The sequence below is a fragment of the Rhamphochromis longiceps genome, linkage group LG3 (assembly GCF_057381845.1).
Source record: "Rhamphochromis longiceps isolate RC_006_pf linkage group LG3, R_longiceps_female_GT1.1, whole genome shotgun sequence".
Classification (NCBI taxonomy): domain Eukaryota; kingdom Metazoa; phylum Chordata; class Actinopteri; order Cichliformes; family Cichlidae; genus Rhamphochromis; species Rhamphochromis longiceps.
The window spans coordinates 21,316,473-21,335,579 of NC_140559.1; the positions used below are offsets into that span (position 1 = coordinate 21,316,473).

General features: G+C 41.1%; 2 protein-coding genes across 2 annotated transcripts; one reads left to right on the forward strand and one right to left on the reverse strand.

Moving 5' to 3' along the window:
• Nucleotides 1-4,936: 4,936 nt before the first annotated feature.
• On the reverse strand, nucleotides 4,937-13,786 carry LOC146673390 (V-set domain-containing T-cell activation inhibitor 1-like). Its single transcript, XM_085402020.1, has 3 exons — nucleotides 13,635-13,786; nucleotides 6,252-6,593; nucleotides 4,937-6,072 (listed from the first exon to the last, which is right to left on the reverse strand). Exons 1-3 carry the CDS (start codon nucleotides 13,702-13,704, stop codon nucleotides 5,945-5,947), a joined length of 540 nt encoding a protein of 179 aa, XP_085258146.1. The 5' UTR covers nucleotides 13,705-13,786; the 3' UTR covers nucleotides 4,937-5,944.
• Nucleotides 13,787-16,719: 2,933 nt separating this feature from the next.
• Nucleotides 16,720-18,366, forward strand: LOC146673391 (Fc receptor-like protein 5). Its single transcript, XM_085401907.1, has 5 exons — nucleotides 16,720-16,825; nucleotides 17,291-17,326; nucleotides 17,450-17,713; nucleotides 17,793-18,038; nucleotides 18,125-18,366. The coding sequence occupies exons 1-5, from the start codon at nucleotides 16,795-16,797 to the stop codon at nucleotides 18,364-18,366; spliced, it is 819 nt and encodes a 272-aa protein (XP_085258033.1). The 5' UTR covers nucleotides 16,720-16,794.
• The last annotated feature ends 741 nt before the right edge of the window (nucleotides 18,367-19,107 follow it).

The window sequence follows — 19,107 nt, forward strand, 5'->3', positions numbered from 1 at the left end:
GGTTTCAGAAAGGCTGATAACAATTAGTTCAATCAACGCGGAGTTGCTTTAACCCCAAGTTAAGCGCGAGCACGAGGATACATAAAGCCCTGATTAGTGGAGCACAGATTAAGCGAGTCACCATGGAGACGGATAATGTTGGCAGCATCACATATGATCTTCACAGTGCAGAGAACACAAATTAGCATCCATTACTATAATGAAATAATTTGTTAGTTTGAAATGCTACAGGGAACTATGTACCTGTACATTAATGCTGTGGAAAGACTTCCTGTTCACATAGTCTCCTTCATTTACTGAAGGAGCAATGATTGGAATGTGAGTGCCATCTATACAGCCAATCACGCCTGGGAACCGTGAGAATAAATGTAAAATTTAAGTAGTAGTCCAAGTATCACCACATCATAAATTAAGTTTTGGTCATCCTGATACCTGCAATTTTGTGGAATCCCTCTTTGATAAATCTTGTGGGTCTATGACCGGGGAACACCACAGACGAGTACAGGAGACGTTTCAGTGCAGCTGTAACATTCCTGACTGCCCGACAGACGGTAGCCTTGGAAACGTGCTCAGCGTCATCAATATTATACAGAAAGCTCCCGTTTGCAAAAAACCGAAGTGCAATACAAATAATATGTACAGAACTGAGAGAATGTCCGTGATGTGTCACATGAGCAATATTAGGCCTGAGGATGTTATTCAAATAAATTATAGATTGTGCTGAAAAACGGTAACGTTCACACAGGAAATCATCAGGAAATGATAAAATGTCCGAACGCGCTCTAATCACTCTCTCCCGGCGGAGAGCTCTGCGGAGAATTTGGGCTTCAACATCTACTGGCTCTTCAAGGAAGGGGCACGCCATGTCCGACACTTCCTACAGTCAGGTTTCCGACAAAGAGGCGGAGAAAGTCAGGGTTAGTTGAAGTAAACCTGCTAGGGGGCAGGTTAGCTTCACGGAGTGTGTCGTCATAGTAACTCACTCAGAATTAATCTAAACTCACTTTGTGAAACCGAAAACCCAGAGTTTTCGTTAACTCAGGGTATACTTACTCAGAGTTTGCACTAAACCGGCTTCCTGAAACAGGGCCCTGAGGATGTCCTAGTCTGAATAGGCACACATGAAGGTCAGACCTCAGAATGAACCCTATTATGTGCTTTTTGACTTGGTCCCAGTAGTGGAGATTTTTTAGTTTGACCTGATTAAGGTTCAGAAAAATGAATCAACACATTCACCGATTCAACATGTTAGAAAACATCTGAATAAAAGTGTAGACAGACCCGACAACATTTTTATGCTCTCCAGCATCTTTATAAATATTTTTGGTGGTTCCTGCTACAAACACGCTCAGTCGGCTGCAGCTCTGGGCCCTATTTTAGGAAGCCGGTTTAGAAAACTCAGAGTGAAAAACAATACTCAGGGTTGAGTAACCCCGAACTGTCCAACTCGGAATATTCGGTTTCAGAAAGGCTGATAACAATTAGTTCAGTCAACGCGGAGTTGCTTTAACCCCAAGTTAAGCGCGCGCACGAGGATACATAAAGCCCTGATTAGTGGAGCACAGATTAAGCGAGTCACCATGGAGACGGAGGGAAAGAAGGCGCGGTCAATGTATTTTACAGCGCTTGAGGCCGAAATTCTGATGGCAGCATATGCCGATAACATGCAAATTCTGCGGAAAAAAAGTAACACAGCCTCAGCTGCAAAAGAAAGGGAGCATGCATGGCAAAACATAGCCGACAGAGTCAATGCGTGAGTGTTAATATAAACATTGATCTAGGGATTTCCACCCATTTAACACGTTATTTTATTATATTTTATTTTATTTGTTATTTTATACATTTGATTTTGTGACGTGATGTGAGCGCAGGTGCAACCCAACAGGCCCCAAACGTTCCTGGCAGCAAGTAAAAATGAAATATAAAAATATAGTCGAAACAGGTAAGGTGTAATTGTATTATGAGCCATAGTGCTTGGTCTGTTTGTCCGATGTAAATCAATTGCAGTTAGAGGCTACATTAATTTCCCCTCTGTAAGCACTTATTGAAATTATCTGAGCACATTACAAGTACATATTTGCTTACTCTGTATGCTCAAATGTGACCCGTTATAGCCAACAGAAAAAAAGCAGAGGCCTGAAAAACAGGTGGGGGTCCTCCACCACCACCACTCACAGAGGCTGAGCAGTTGGCCCTCAGCCAAAACAGTGGGCGCCCTGTGGCCGAAGGCATCTCTGCGGGGACATCCTCTGAGTCAATAACCCCGCAAGACACAAGTGCCTACATAAGGGGTAAATTCAAAATAATACATGATGTGCATACATCCTTTCTTCACAGTCACCTTTGCAGTGCTACTCATTCATTTGATAAACTCTTTACCATAATGGATTATTTTGTAGTGAAGTTATTTTCCTACTGATTTTGCCTTCCCTCAGTCTTGGCTGTGTTTGAGAGCATAATGACAATGAAGTGTAAGGTGATTGGTATGTTTGTTAATTGCCATTTGGTCCCTTGTAAGTTATAAGTGACCTGTATAAACCTCATATTCTATCAGTTGATGGTGGTGGTGTACTGCATCTGGTGCAGCCTCCTGTTGAGCCAGACCAACATGCAGTTGTGAGTAATACTCCACAGATTATATGAGGTTACAGTAGAACAGCAATGTTGTTAATTTCTTTACTACAGGAAAATAATGAAGAAACATTGACAGCTGTTACAGAGGAGGAAGCAACAGAGACACTTTATGAGGTTTACATCGCACAATGGAAAATATAACAATTGAATAAAATGTGGTACTATAATAAAACCATAGACTTTCTATGTCTCTAACAGAGTGATGATGGAAATGCAGAGGAAGAGGGTCCAGCCACTTCTCCAACAAACCTTTCCTCAGTAAGATGTTCAGCACTGATTTACAACCAACCTAAGTAGGCATGTACTATGAATGGCAATGCTATTTTCTGTGTTTCAATAGCTACCTGTAAAGCAGCTGTACAAGACCTATTTGAAAATAAAAAAATGTGACTTGGAAATGGAACACTTCAAGCAGCAAATCCAAAAGACCAAGATTGAGATTTTACTGCTGGAACATCAGTTAAGGGTGGGTGAAGTGGTCAGAGATGGACGAATTATTTCAGTGTTTGAACAACATAATAATATACTTATTAATACTTTGTGTACAAGAAATACAGGCAACCAATAAAGCCAGTTGAACAAAAAATCCGTTTATTCTTCTTTCAACATGTTGAGGTGATGGGTCAAAGGAAATGATTGTGACATATGGTGTCTCTGACTGCGCTTCCATCTTGTATGTCCGTGGGAGGGTCAGGATGTTCATGGTTTGGATCACTGCTGATGTTTGGTTCAGAAGGACAGTGTTCTCCTCTAATTGTGGCAATGTTGTGAAGAATCACACATGCTACAATAATGTCACATGCCCTTTCTGGGGTGACCCTGAGTCTTTGCAGGCACTGGAACCGGGCCTTAAGCATTCCGATAGTCATTTCAACTCTGGCTCTTGTCCTGCAATGAGCCAGATTATATCGCTGCTGTGGGCCCGGTTCAGGGTCAGAGTAAGGGGTAAGCAAATAGGGTAAACATGGATACCCCCTATCACCAAGCAAGTAGCCAGTGAACTCTCCTAAGACAGAAGGATACACTTCAGTTCAAATGTCCCTGTAGCAATTGGTCTTTATATATTTTAAAGTATTCTCAACTCACCATGTCCAGATTTTGTGCTCAGTGTACATTCACAAAAAATTTGTGAGTCATGGACAGAGCCTGGCCACTTGGCTTCCACATTTGTGATAATGTTGGCAGCATCACATATGATCTTCACAGTGCAGAGAACACAAATTAGCATCCATTACTATAATGAAATAATTTGTTAGTTTGAAATGCTACAGGGAACTATGTACCTGCACATTAATGCTGTGGAAAGACTTCCTGTTCACATAGTCTCCTTCATTTACTGAAGGAGCAATGATTGGAATGTGAGTGCCATCTATACAGCCAATCACGCCTGGGAACCCTGAAAATAAATGTGCAATTTAAGTAGTAGTCTAAGTATCACCACATCATACATTAAGTTCTGTTCATCCTGATACCTGCAATTTTGTGGAATCCCTCTTTGATAAATCTTGTGGGTCTGTGACCGGGGAACACCACAAACGAGTGCAGGAGACGTTTCAGTGCAACTGTAACATTCCTGACTGCCCGACAGACGGTAGCCTTGGAAACGTGCTCAGCGTCACCAATATTATACAGAAAGCTCCCGTTTGCAAAAAACCGAAGTGCAATACAAATAATATGTACAGAACTGAGAGAATGTCCGCGATGTGTCACATGAGCAATATTAGGCCTGAGGATGTTATTCAAAAAAAATTATAGATTGTGCTGAAAAACGGTAACGTTCACACAGGAAATCATCAGGAAATGATAAAATGTCCGAACGCGCTCTAATCACTCTCTCCCGGCGGAGAGCTCTGCGGAGGATTTGGGCTTCACGATCTACTGGCTCTTCAAGGACGGGGCACGCCATGTCTGACACTTCCTACTGTCAGGTTTCCGACAAAGGGGCGGAGACAGTCAGGGTTAGTTGTAGTAAACCTGCTAGGGGGCAGGTTAGCTTCACGGCGTGTGTCGTCATAGTGACTCACTCAGGCTTCAGCTGAACTCGCTTTGTGAAACCGAAAACCCAGAGTTTTCGTTAACTCAGGGTATACTTACTCAGAGTTTGCACTAAACCGGCTTCCTGAAACAGGGCCCAGGTCCTGGCACACTTTAACCTGGTGTGGCATGATTGCGGATGCCCTGCAGGTAGGTTTGCTTCCCCTGCAGTGGCACCGCCGACCACACCCCCCACAAAAAGAAAGAGCATTGATCAAAAATAAAGGAAACAAAGACTCCATCAAGAAAACACTGGTTATTAGTGCATGTAAGACTTTATTAACCATCAACAAATAAACTCACATTAAAGTGAAATGAAATAAAGCAACAATATTCCAGCAGCTTATGAAATGTGTAAAGTGAAGTAACAGACTGAAGAGTCCCCTTCATTGAAGGAAGTTAAATCTGATCAGAGGGAGAAAACAGCTGATGTGCAGTGAAATAATTTCATCCTTTGGTTTTATTTAACTATCAGAACATTATTTTTTTTTCCATTCTGTTATAGATGAACAATCAATCCTGAACACTAACAGTTGGATTAGTGATTGTCTGTAATTCACAGTAATTCATCCACAATCACACACAGTGTTTGTCTTGTCAGGTGGTTCCTTCAGTGTAATTAGTCTGTAACAGCTGATCTCTAGGTGAGTTAACCTCACATAACAAGTTTGATCTTATAAACAGCTAAAGCTATCACTGATTCTAAAACTGTAACAAGGAGGACGCCAAACCTATGTCACAGAAATTGTCTTTTTGCCATGAAATTAAGAACAAAATACTGAAAGTGAGCATACACTAAAGATCTTTGAGCCACTAAAACAAAGAATGAAGAAATGCCTTACCAAATATAGACACAATAAAAACAGATTAATTATTGTCTGTGCTTTAAATTTTACTGAAACATTTGAACTTTTAAAAATATATTTTGCTAATAAACTGGAGACAGTAGTGGATTAGAGTGCAAAATTGTTTGACAGTCTGATTTTGCACTTATAGGAAAATAAATAAACATAAATATAATCACAATTGAAATGGCTTAAACAAAAAACAAAAAAACCATCTAGACTGTTTAAAAATAGATGTCTTAGACTGTTGACATGTTAATGACATGTTAAAAATCCATTGTTAACCACCTCTGAATGCTGGATAATTCAGTGAAGATACATGGGATTTTTTGTAACTAGTGATTAGGTTGCATGTTTGTTTTTTTTTAAAACATATTTTTTTATGGCTAATGCATCCAGTCATTTTAGTCTAATCTGGAGTCTCATAAAAATCATAAGACATTGTTTTTACGTTTTCTGTAGATCACAAAAACGGCAACAGCAGCAACAAGAAGCACAGCAGAAACTGTCAGACCAACGATCAGTCCAAAAGATCCATCTTCTTCTCCTCCTGGCTGACCTGCAGGTGAGAAACAGCTGTCAAACTGCTGTCAGACATTATCTACTGCACTCTGATCACATCACTCAGACCAGCTGCTTTCTACAAAGTCTCATCAACAACATCTTTAGAAACAAACATCAACAACCAGGAAGCAGCTTCACCTCTGATCACACACACACTCAACTCTACTCACTCACCTGGAGGAACAACTTTCAGGCTGATGATGCTGATGTGCCCTGTGTTACTGCGGGTTGCTCCTATCTGGATGACACGACACTCGTATGTTCCAGCATCAGAAGTTGTCACATCCTTCAGAATCAAAGACACGTCTCCATCCTTCATCTGTCTGTCCTGCAGATCCACCCGGTTCTTAAAAGATGGATGCTGGTTGGCTGGATCAAACTGCCCATCCCGAAACACAAAGACATATTCATCTCCCAGGTCAGCTCTACTCCACTCTACAACTAAGATGTTGTTGTTTGGAGTTTGACAGGTCAGAATGACATTCTGTCCAGACTTGGCTGTGATGGTTTTGTGGTCTGAAAGAGGAAACGACATACACAGAGATGTGGAAGTACAACTACACTTAATAAATACACATGCACAAAAAGAGACTTTTATTTACACACACAGACACACACACACACAGTTGCCCATGAGTAACTTTGCTAATAATGATGACGCTAATACAAGCAGTAAACAGGAAAATAAAAATAAAAATAAGAGCGCTGTTTTAACAGCACCCTCTTTCATCTGCGAGCAAATGCACCCTCCTCAGAGTGCGCTCAAATGCTTGTTGATGGAGCTGCAAAAGCTGGTGATAGCCTAGCATACATAGCGAATAGTGGACACATACATGCTCATGCAAGTTTGTCGTGTTTGAGTACTGTGCTCGCACTAAACATCTGCACAAGCACCACACCGCTTTGGTTACATCCTTAGGCGAACATTGATGTCTCGCCATGAAGAAACAAATTATTGTAACTCAAAGAAATCCAGTCTGATCAGTACCAGACTTTACAGGCGTGATGACACCCCTACCCTGAACAGTTTGATATGCTCATTGTCAGGAATACTCAGCGCGTCACCTAGTGGCAACAGGAAATGTCACGTCTTTCACTTTGAAATACTGATTTTCACAGGTTCATCATGTCCACCTCAAAAGCGGTAAATATTAATATCAGTCCCTCGTGATGCTTCAGTGACAAAATTGTGAGTTTAAACTGAACAGTGCACCCTGGTGGCAAGGCGGTTCACCATGAAAGATGAAGTGGCTTTTGAGGGGCTTGAAAAGTATAAAAACCCTTGGAATTTGGGCCACACCTCCAATGTAATGAAGGTTGTTTTCTTATGTAACGATTTTCATGGAATACTGCAAAACGGCTCCACAGCGCCCCCTACAAAATTTCAAAACATCAGCCACTGCTCTGTGTTTCATCTACGAGTCTGAAACCTGGTAAGCTTATGTAAGTTATCACAATGTACAAAAAAGTCTCTTAGAGCAATATTCCAAACCCAACAGGAAGTCAGCAATTTTAAAATTAATGTGTAATTTTGTTAACATTTTCCCCTCTTTTCAGGCCCTGTACTTCAACGAACTCCTCCAAGGGATTTCATCAGATCGAGACAATCTCCAGTGTAGGGAATCTAAAGACCTTTGTGATGTTAAATTGCAAAGCTTTTTACATTCAAGAAAAAGGGATGGTCATGGCAGCACGTGGATCACTCGCCAAAAAGTAGTCATCTGCTGTCACTCATAAACACAATGTCCAATCTCTCCCAAACGACGCAGGCATTAGTCGAGAGCTCGGAAATGTTTGATATGCCATTTGTCAGTAATGGTTAGAGCGCCACCTAGTGGGACGACTTTAATCATCATTGAATGAGATTAAATTTTAGCTGGTGGTTCTACGCATGAATTCCATCAATGTGACATCAGATCTGACATGCTGGGTGTAGGTTAGAGCAGGGCGATATGACCAAAAATATTTATCTCGATATACAGTTGAAAATTTGCGATAACGATATAACTGATGATATAATTAACACTAGACAAAATACTTTACAACTCCACAACTTTATTACTGGAAAAAATACCCATCAATGTATTTTTACTTAAATAAGCAGCTGTTTTTTTATGTACATTAAAGTTATACAAAAATTTGCAGTGCAAATGCAAATTCCTTGCTGACAGTTTAACCGAAAGGCATTTCCAGTGGAAATTGGCCGACATATCCTCAGCATAACCATGTATAATATCCACAAAACTTAGAAAGAGGTTATACACAGTGCTTTGAACGACTAGTCATGTCACACATCAAATCCACCCTACCTCCCACCCTGGACCCACACCAGTTCGCATACAGAGCGAAACGATCCACAGAGGATGCAATCTGCTCTGCCCTCCACCCAGCCCTAACTCATCTGGACAAGAAAGACTCATATGTGAGAATGCTGTTCATAGACTTTAGCTCAGCATTCAACACCATAATACCACAACAACTCATCTGTAAACTGGACAGACTGGGCCTCAGCACCTCCCTCTGCAACTGGCTGCTGGATTTCCTCAGCCAGAGGCCTCAAGCGGTGCGTGTGGGCAACAAGGTCTCAAACAGCATCACCCTGAGCACGGGGGCTCCACAAGGCTGTGTGCTCAGTCCTCTGCTCTTCACCCTGTTGACACATGACTGCACACCAACCTACAGCTCCAACCACCTTGTGAAGTTTGCGGACGACACAACGCTGGTGGGGCTCATCACCAAGGGCGATGAGACCCACTACAGGAAAGAGGTTGAGCTCCTGACCACGTGGTGCAGAGACAACAACCTCCTGCTAAATGTCAGTAAGACCAAGGAGATTATTGTCAACTTCCAGAGAGGCCACACCTGTCACCCCCCATTGACCATCGACGGCGCTGCGGTGGAGAGGGTGAGCAGCACCAAGTTCCTGGGGGTGCACATCAGTGAGGACCTCTCTTGGACCACCAGCACAGCATCACTGGCCAAGAAAGCACAACAGCGCCTCTACTTCCTGCGCAAACTCAAGCGGGCAAGTGCTCCACCACCCATCCCGACTACATTCTACAGAGGCACTATTGAAAGTATCCTCTCCAGCTGCATCACTGTGTGGGGCGGTAGCTGCACTGACTATAACAGGAAAGCTCTACAACGCATTGTGAGAACAGCTGAGAGGATAGTTGGTGTACCACTCCCCTCCCTGCAAGACATTTACACCACTCGCCTCACCCGCAAAGCCATCACAATTGTCAACGATGCAACCCACCCCGCGCACTGTCTGTTCAGCCTCCTGCCCTCTGGAAAGAGATACAGAAGTCTCCACTCCCGCACTACCAGGCTCACCAACAGCTTCATCCACCAGGCTGTGAGACTGCTGAACTCTCTTCCCTCCCGACTCCCAGCCAGCAGAATCACCAGATTGGCAGAAGTATAGGAAGACAGATTGGACTCTACTCCCCCTCACCCACGCACACTCTCCAGCAAGGAAACACTCTCTGAACCGGGAACTGAAAACATTCCTGACTTGCATTGCAATTGCACACACCTGCAGCTATATATATTTTTTTGGTATTTCTTTTGGCACTGTTTATATTATTATATTACTATTTATTACTTTATTGTTAGGGCTGTTTTTTTTTGTTGTGCATCTGCACCTTATTGTTGTCAATGTCTACGCATGGGACAGTGTGAAACGTAATTTCAATTCCTTTGTATGGCAAGTACATTTGAAGAAATTGACAAATAAAAGTATTCTATTCTATTCTACACACAATACAGTAATATTATGTTGAAGCACAGTACGTATCGCTCCGCGAGGCTCCTACCTACGATAGCTGTAATGCTCCAACAATCCATCAAGCGGTGCGGCTTCGTAGCTTAGCAAAGTCATACTAAAACATTTGACAGATTTTTGAGCGCCGTGTACATGAAATCGTTTCGAGGTCAGTAAACACAACCAGAATTCATACATAAGGCACACGGGATTATAAGGGGCACTGTCGATTTTCAGAAAAATCAAAGGATTGATTTTAAGTGTGCCGTATTTTCCAAAAAAAAACACGGTAATAACGACGGCCCGCTAGCATGCGCTGCGAAAAATAGTACTTTGTTGTGTATCTGACGGACGAAAGCTAAACAAGTTCCACACCACTGAAGTTTTAGCATTTTTACAAACCAATTCTGGTTCATCCGTTTCATTCAACATCCGCTTTCGCCCTTCTCATTCTCCGCCATGCTTTTTCAGCCATGTGCTTATGAAAACAAAGGCACTGCGCATGCGCGTTTTACTCATATTCTATCGCGATATTTCATTGTCTTATCATTGCCCGACATTATACCGGTATTACCGTAAACGGTATGATATGGCCCAGCCCTAGTGTAGGTGTTGGCCGTGGCTTGACGCAATGGGGTGCGAGGGTCCTCATAACGTTGCTTGCAGCTTTAATTGGACTTACAATTGTCGGTTGGAAAACTTTTACATATCGCCCAATCCTACCTTATAGTACTGTATTACCCCATCAGAGCACTTCACTCTCGCACATCAGGCTTACTTGTTGTTCCTAGAGTATTTAATCCAATCCAGTTTTATTTATAAAGCACTTTAAAATACCCAGCAGAGGACGAAAGTGCTGTACAGAAAATAAGTTAAAAACAATAGCGTAAAAGAAAACAGGAAAAATAAATAAATAAAACACATAATACAAACAAAGTTAAAATAGCCCTACCATAGGAAAAAATAAGATAAAATAGCATATAATCATTGCACCTGGATTTAATGATTGTTAATCTCTGGCTTTCTTCCAAAGCATGTCTTTTATCATGTCTTCATTGTTTTAAACGATAAATGTTGCTCTGATGGATTTCTGAAAGCCTCAAACACTCTTCTGATCATCAAGATCGAGAAATTATGCAGTCAAAGAAAAGTTTTAATACATTTACACTTTACTCTTAATTTAAGGTTAGCAGCCTTTTTGAGCACCAGTCAACATGAGCTTGTACTTGTATAGTATTTACTGTGATGTGCCCTCATGGAAAACTATGACACTGTTTTTGTTTCAGTAATGCTGCCTTGTGTTTATGTTCCATAGTGCACACAACAACGAGACAAGCCCAAGGTATTTCTTTGAGCTGTGTGGCAGCTTCCTGTGACAGTTTAGTAATTAAACAGTGAGCTACTTTATCAGCCTCTAACACGGTGCAGTACTTTTCAAAATTTGCAATAAAACTATTCCTGCTTAAGGTGGAAATAACAAATTGTGTTTCACCAATTGAAACACAACATCAAGTACAACCAGGATACATGGAGGGGCAATGCTCGTGATATACGACCAAAATGTAAACGACTCCACCAAATATCGCTGTAACACTCCTGGATGCACTCCATATAACAGGAAGAGAATGGAAATTACTGATGTGATTGTGTGGTTGAAAAGCAGTGCTTAAGCAGCTATAGTGCAATATTATAGTAACACAGTTACGTGTTCAGTAATACAGGAAAACACCACCTAGACTAGTTTATACATTTGGTTCATCTCTTTAGAAAATAACAATGGAAAATTCCCTTCATTTACTCATAAATGCTGCTGCCTGCATGAATAAAATTGAATTTACTACTTTTTTTTATTTTATCATAAAATAATTATCACATTTTTTGAGAAATATTATGATATAATTTTGAGGCTGTATCATGAATTTACCTTCATACAATAAGTATTTTCATAGTTACAGCCCGTTTAAGTAAACAGAGGGCTGGGCCTGTCCTTATACACAGTGGTTACAGCTGAGTCTCGTCATGCTTAATGGATATATGGATATTTAGTAGATTTATTTAGTAACTTAATAGTAACTAATAATAATAATAAAAAGGAAGTGTTTTACGTTTAGTTTCTATTGAAAACTAAAACCCCTGTTTCAACAAAGACCTCTTCTTTCATTTGTTAAATTGTTAAAGTTGATTTCTTCTATTATACGACACAGCCTGTTTGTATATATTTGTTAGATCTTTTAATGCATGAATTTTTAAAGGAAAGCTTGAATTAAAATGGTAAATGTAATTCAAGGGCCTGTATTTATATAGCACTTTAATAGTCCCTAAGGACCCCAAAGCGCTTTACACATCAAATCACCCACCCATTCACACACTGGTGATGGCAGCTACATTGTAGCCACAGCCACCCTGGGGCGCACTGACAGAGGCGAAAGTCAAAGTCACACTCCATGTTGTTGATGAGTACTGTCCCAGCAAAACCTTGACATTATCCCTTGGTCAAAACTGTTTGCAGTACAGCAGCAAAAAACCTTAACTTAATGCTGAAATTTAAATACAGAAAAGAGGTTTAATCACACTGTCTGTAGTGACATTAATCCAGTCAGGGAATTAAAAAAAACAACAATAACCCCAAAAGCAAACGTAATTTGGGTTACTTTGAGTATTACAGAGGATTTTTTTTAATATACAATGCAACCGTTGCATGGTGAATTTAATGTGTAAGAGTATTACAAAAATCTCCCCTCTGTGTCCTGGTGATAACATTTTAACTCCTGTGATAAAAGGTTTGAGTGTGTAAACCAGGGGTGCCCAATCCCGGTCCTCGAGAGCTACTATCCTGCAGCTTTTAGATGCATCCCTACTCCAACACAGCTGAATCAAATGGTTTGATCTCTTCAGCATGCCATCATGTTTGGCAAAGGCCTGATAACAAGCCATTCATTTGATTCAGGTGTGTGGGAACAAGGATGCATCTAAAAGCTGCAGGACGGTAGCTCTCGAGGACCGGGATTGGGCACCCCTGGTGTAAACAGTTAGCTGCTGAGTCAGAGGTCAAGGGTTCAGCCATCAGTTATTCACTATTCACATGTTTTATGGCATTAGTTGTTGACTTTGATATAAAACTTCATGAAGTCAAGGACTGCAAAATGCATATCTGACTTCAGCCCAGTGTGTACTCGCTGTGTTGTTTTGTGTAGGTCAGAACAGACAACATTCAATACAAATCCTAAAGGCTGGCAATATAAGAATGAACATTATAAATGAAAACAAAACTATAGCAAACCTAAACTACATCATCTGCCTGACTGTTATCTTGATCAGTTGGTCTGATGGTCACGTTAACTATGAAGATTTATATTAACTCATCTCCTTTCATAAACGGTGGTTCAGAGAAGAAGATAATAAAGTCATGTAAAGTAAAGTAACGAAGCTTTTGTTTTCAGTATTCAGAGAATGCAGCCAGCTCGACTTTGATCACGGCTGCAGATAGTTCACATTCTGGTCTGTCATTACGACGGTGTAGAAGAGACAAAGACGAGCTCATTAACATAAAAAAACACTTATTATATTTTCACTTTATAAGAGAAAGTTTGGCTTTGTTATGCACAGAAACGGCGTCAGCATTAGTCCGTCTGCAGTTCTGCGTTTCCAGGCGTACCGAGAATAGTTTCGATCAGAGAGATTAGCGCTAGTGTTTCAAACATGTTCTGTATGGATAGTATTTAAATAATGTATTGTTAAATAACTCTGGCTCATACCTCCCTATGTGAAAGAGGAATGTTTTTGTTTCTCACCTGCAGACACAAACACGACGACACAGAAAGCACCAAACCAGAAGAAGGGCGTAGATGTTGGAGCAGCCATTTCCGTATATCCGTGTACTCCATGCCCGGAAAACCTGAGCTGTCTTGCGGACGCGCATGTGTGTAACCAAGAACTGAGAAAACTCCCCCCTATAGAACATGGCCTTTACTAAAACTTTGATGATGATGATGACGACGTTTTTACTACAACATGCTGATTTCATCGAGCTGTCAAATATGACACTGAGGTTTCTAAGGCTCAATTTAACAGAAGGCTCTAAGCTGATATGCCTATCTTCTGGAATCATATGGTCAGGAGCAACAATTAAAGTTTATCTTTAATCAGAGTTTAGCTGGAGGAAGTTGTTGTTTAAAAAATGCTTGATTTCTTTCAGGCAATTACTTAAACCGGACAATTTATAAAAATTAGAGACTGAAAAAACAGTATATCTGAATGCCATCAGCATGGAGATGATAGGAGATATTATTGTTGCGCCTAATAATTTGGCCTAGGGGGAATATATAGAGTACAAAGAGAATTGGACCCAGGACAGATCCCCGAGGATCTGCCCCACATGGCAGAACAATTGATGACTTGATTTATACGAACAGAAAATGTCCTTTAGGTAAATAGGACATGAACCATTTTCAAACAACACCCGTAATCCCGAAATATCCTTAAGCTTGTTTATTATGATACTGTGATCTCCAGTATCAAAAGCAGTGGTGAGATCCAACAGAACTAGAACTGTGTACTCTCTGGAGTGTGCTGCCATCAAAATGTCACTAAATACTTTAAGTAAAGCCCTTTTAGTAGAGTGCCAATTGTGAAATCCAGACTGGAAAACATCCATGACATCATTTTCTCCAGGAAATAGTTCAGTTGTTCTGCTACTGTTTCTTTCCAAGATCTTTGATATAAAAAGCAATTTGGAAATTGGCCTGTAACTGTTTGAAAAGGATGGATCCAGATTAGGTTTCTTTAATATTGGCTCAAACACAGCTTGTTTAAAGAAACTGGGAACTGAGCCAGTAAGAAGAGAAATATTTATCATTTCCAAAATACAGGGACCAATAGTCAAACACACTAATGAAAAATGGGGCAGGAAGGACATCAAGATGTCCTGTAATGTAATAGGAGTAAAGGCGGACCAAGTATCAGAGGTAAGCAAATTGTAAGCTTGATACTGAGAAGATGGAGAGATATTTGACCTGCTGGCAGTGAGCTTATTTGTGAAATAATTCAAAAACTCGTTACAATCAGACATTGAGTGAACTGGTGCATGAGGAACAGCGGGAGAAACACTCTTAATTGTGCTAAACAACAGTTTAGGATTTTTCTTTTATGAAGCTATAAGGTGTGAAAAATACTCTGTTCTGACATTTTTCCACATGTCATTTAGTAAGAAAATAGATTCTTTAAGATGTAACCTGTGAACCTCAAGCTTGGAAGCCTTCCACAAACGTCCTAGCTCCGAAAATTGCGAATAAAAAGGCTGCTAAAAGTTAAAAGACTCCATGATAGTGAAGAATTCAGTAGCTATGTTACAGGATGCATCATCAATATGAATCTCCCAGCATTACATCTTCTCCAATGTATTAATGGATGTCAGAAGGTCGTTAAATTCAATTAGACAGACCCCAGGAAGTCCAGAAGTTTGGTTAATTAAAATTCAATAAAGGGTTCGCAATTTAATCACCTTAATTTCACCTTAATCATCTGCAGCTCAAGCGAAGAAAAGGAGTCAGAGTTCACCAGCCTGCATTTGAATCAGAATCCTCCGTCACTGCACGAAAGACGTGGAGTTCCGATGTCGGCGCTTCCAGCCGAGTAGATTTCCTTCAAGTGAATCCATGCTTTGCTGCCACGTCTAAGTTTAACACATAAAGTTTAAAGATTCCTTCACGAAGTGATCGTTTAAAATAAACGATTTGAACGAGCGTTAAGCAGGGAAAACCAAATTGATGACGCTCGGTTGGCGCACTCAACAGCTGAGTGCTGTGGCACTTGAATTAAACACCTGTGCACACCTGCGTGCCTGCCGCGATGGGCGGTGACTCCAAGGCTAGGCGAAGCTAACATCCATGGTTGTCTATCGCTACTGCCAGCCAGGGGCGGACAGGTGACTTACGAAAGGTGCGCATGCTGCCATCAAGCCTTGAATAGGGCTGCAGACTGAGGAGTAGCGTCCCCAGGTGACACTAAATGGACTAGTCACAGGAATCTCTCCACAGCAAGAAGCTAACTTTCGGTACTTCCCCGTCTCACCTTGACACCAGCCCTGGTTCCCCGCCTTCATTTCTTCGGGTTGAATCCCACCGTTATGTACAGTAGCGTGCACTCAGGTGAGGAAAATATAAAAGGAGGAGGAAAAGTTTTCCTGTAACTGTCCCATCTGTAGCTCTCCATTGAATCTTTAATGTGCAACAGCGTGCCCTGATCGTAAATTCTAGCAGCAGAAACAAAGTTTAGACACAAAACAGTAAAAATAATATATGGTATAGTTTTACACTGGCGACAATAGCCGCCAGTGTAAAACTATACCAGCGAGCTGCACAAGCGGCGGAGCCAAACACGGTTCCCATCTTGTCCGACATCTGTAGCTGCTAGAAGTTATTTATCAGATCTCTGGCAGTGTCTCTGTTCACCCTCACACAGATGTCTGTCCTGAATCCAATCTACAGCCCTGTTCGTGTGTCCTCTTTTTCAAACTCTTGAGATTATTCTGTGAGACGCAGTAAAACTTGTTACAGCATGTAAAGATGTGCCATCCTCTGATGTGCCTGTGTAACCTAAACATGCTGAAACTAACAGGCATGTTATTGATAAACACATCTTAAATGCTGGAGTAATTGTGCGAAGTCAAACATTCCCCTCTTATGGCATTTGAATCAATGTTCCACTCTGTCCTCAGTGTGTCTCTGCACAGCTGAAAGACTTTTTTTTTTTTTTAAAGACATACCGTATATGAGAGACCTCTACAGTTATGTGAATTTATAATGTACCACTTGTGTCTTTCCACAAAGAAAAAAGTGAGTCCCCCAAAACTGTGTTTGAACCAATAGAAAGCTGGTGCTCAGAGGAAGAGGGCGGGCTTTGCTTGGTGTCAGTGACAGAAATGAAAAGAAGCTCAAATGAGTGAGAAGGACGATGAAGGAAACATCTGTGCTGTGTCTGCTCTGTAAGTAGAATCTCTGTGTTTGTTTGAATTCTTGTACTTTGACTGTCTGCTCTCCTGATAACTGATGATGGAGGAGAAGACATGAAAAACAAATCAGGCTGAATTCAAGTTCAAACACCACGAGGACCAACTGCAGGTCTGAACTGACTCTTTATCTTTGCTCAGGAGTCGAGGAAACACAGCAGGCAGTGAAAAGATCAAATCATTCACTCATTATATCAACACAGCTGCACAGTGGACACATGACTTTACTGGGTTATTTAAGAGTAGTTGATATGTGCACATGATCATTTAAGGGCCGCATTTTGGATAAAAACTTGTTTGAAAACTTACTGTTCTGCCAACTGTTTTTTTTTTTTTTTCACCTGAAAATAAGCAGATATATCACAGAGACGACTTTGTGTGTTTGTGTGGAGTTGTTCTTTATGTTCACCTCAAATCAACCTGAGTTTCATTTCTCTTTAGTTCTGATCTCACTGCTGAGCTGCACAACAAACCAAGGTCAGTAACCTTCTTCTGTCACAGTTTAAACCTGAGAAATGTTCACTGATATGACCTGATTGGGTTCATGTTTCACACTGTAAAGTCTAACAGATCATCAGTTTTTCATTGTAACCCTCACAGCTCGTCTGACTGTGAGTCCCAGCAGCTCTCAGTTCTTTGAAGGAGACTTTGTGTCTCTGAGCTGTGAGGAGGACGACAGCTCTGCTGGATGGACTCTGAGGAGAAACACAAGCAAACGGCAGAGGACTCAGTGTGGAGATGGGTGGGGAAAACCAGCTGGTTCTTCCTGTAACATCAGTTACATTTACACATCTGACAGTGGAGTTTACTGGTGTGAGTCCAGAGAGGGTCCCATCAGTAACATGGTTAACCTGACAGTCACTGGTAAGCTGAGTGTGTGGAGTTAGTGTTGATGAAGCTGTGTGTAAATGGATGAAATGCTGTAGTTTGTCTCTGTGTTGAGGTGGATCAGTGATCCTGCAGAGTCCTGTCCTCCCTGTGATGGAGGGAGATGACGTCACTCTGCTCTGTAAAACAAAGACCACTCCCTCCAACCTCCCAGCTGCTTTCTATAAAGATGGCTCCCTCATCAGGAAGCAGCCTACAGGTCACATGACCATCCAGCATGTTTCCAGGTCTGATGAAGGCCTCTACAAGTGTGACATCAGCGGTCATGGAGAGTCTCCATCCAGCTGGATCACTGTCACAGGTGACACACTCACCTGTCTGTGTTTCTGCAGCTTTCAACATTCACAATGTGACGACAACTTAATGACTGTGTTTGCTTTATTTTAGAGAAACACACCACCACACCTCCACCTACATCCACACCTCCACCTACATCCACACCTCCACCTACATCCACACCTCCTCCTGGTTCCACCTCCATCACTCTTCCTCCATCACTCTCTCCTCCTGTTCTCTCTGTCTTGTCATTTGTTGGCTCAGTCTGTGTTGTGGTTCTACTGGTGTTACTGGTTCTGCTGGTGAGACGATGTGTTCACAGGAAACCTGAAGGTGAGACTCAGACTTCCTGATCTTTCATGTCTGAGTTTGTTCAGTAGAATAAAGTTCACATTCATGATGATCACAGCAACAACTTTCTTATAATATATATATATATATAATAATAATAATAATAATAATAATAATAATAATAATAATAATAATAATAATAATAATAATTTCTTATAATCTCTGTTTAGATATTTAATTTATATTATTCTTAATTTTGGAAAATTTCAGCAGATCAATTGAATGCTGGACAGGATGACATCATCACTCATGTCATGTACAAAGCTGTCAAGATAAGAACCACTGCCAGTCTGACGGTAGTATTTGAGTTCACATATTTTCTTTAAGATTTTTGCTCCTTTGTGTTCCTGCCAGAATGTTTCTTAACTCTCACTGGTATCAGGTCCTGGCATTGTTTCAGTGGGACCTTAGCTCACAGCCCAGCACCGTGCAGCTCAGAGTTCAGAGGTTGTCTGAATAGTGACAAGAACACCACACATCCCAGACTACGGATAAATAAATAGATAAAAGATATAGATCAGACTGTAATGTGTGCAGACAACATTCAGTAATGTTAGAACTAACCAATGATCAGTAAAAGCAGCTCAGATGTGTCTGTCTGTGCTGACACTAGCTGTTAGCCTAATTAGCAGGAATAACTTTTACTATGAGACATAAACAGAGAGACTGAAAAGACAGATCATTACAGAAAGAACCATAAATATTAACTGTTCATTTCCAGCCCGTCCTTTAAAGCATGAATC

Coding starts and splice junctions, on each gene's coding strand:
- LOC146673390 (XM_085402020.1), bottom strand. CDS start 13,704: ATGGCTGCTCCAACATCTACGCCCTTCTTCTGGTTTGGTGCTTTCTGT. Junction 6,594..13,634: donor CGTCGTGTTTGTGTCTGCAG/GTGAGAAACAAA, acceptor TTCCTCTTTCAG/ACCACAAAACCATCACAGCC. Junction 6,073..6,251: donor CCTGAAAGTTGTTCCTCCAG/GTGAGTGAGTAG, acceptor TCTCACCTGCAG/GTCAGCCAGGAGGAGAAGAA.
- LOC146673391 (XM_085401907.1), top strand. CDS start 16,795: ATGAAGGAAACATCTGTGCTGTGTCTGCTCT. Junction 16,826..17,290: donor ATCTGTGCTGTGTCTGCTCT/GTAAGTAGAATC, acceptor ATTTCTCTTTAG/TTCTGATCTCACTGCTGAGC. Junction 17,714..17,792: donor GGTTAACCTGACAGTCACTG/GTAAGCTGAGTG, acceptor CTCTGTGTTGAG/GTGGATCAGTGATCCTGCAG.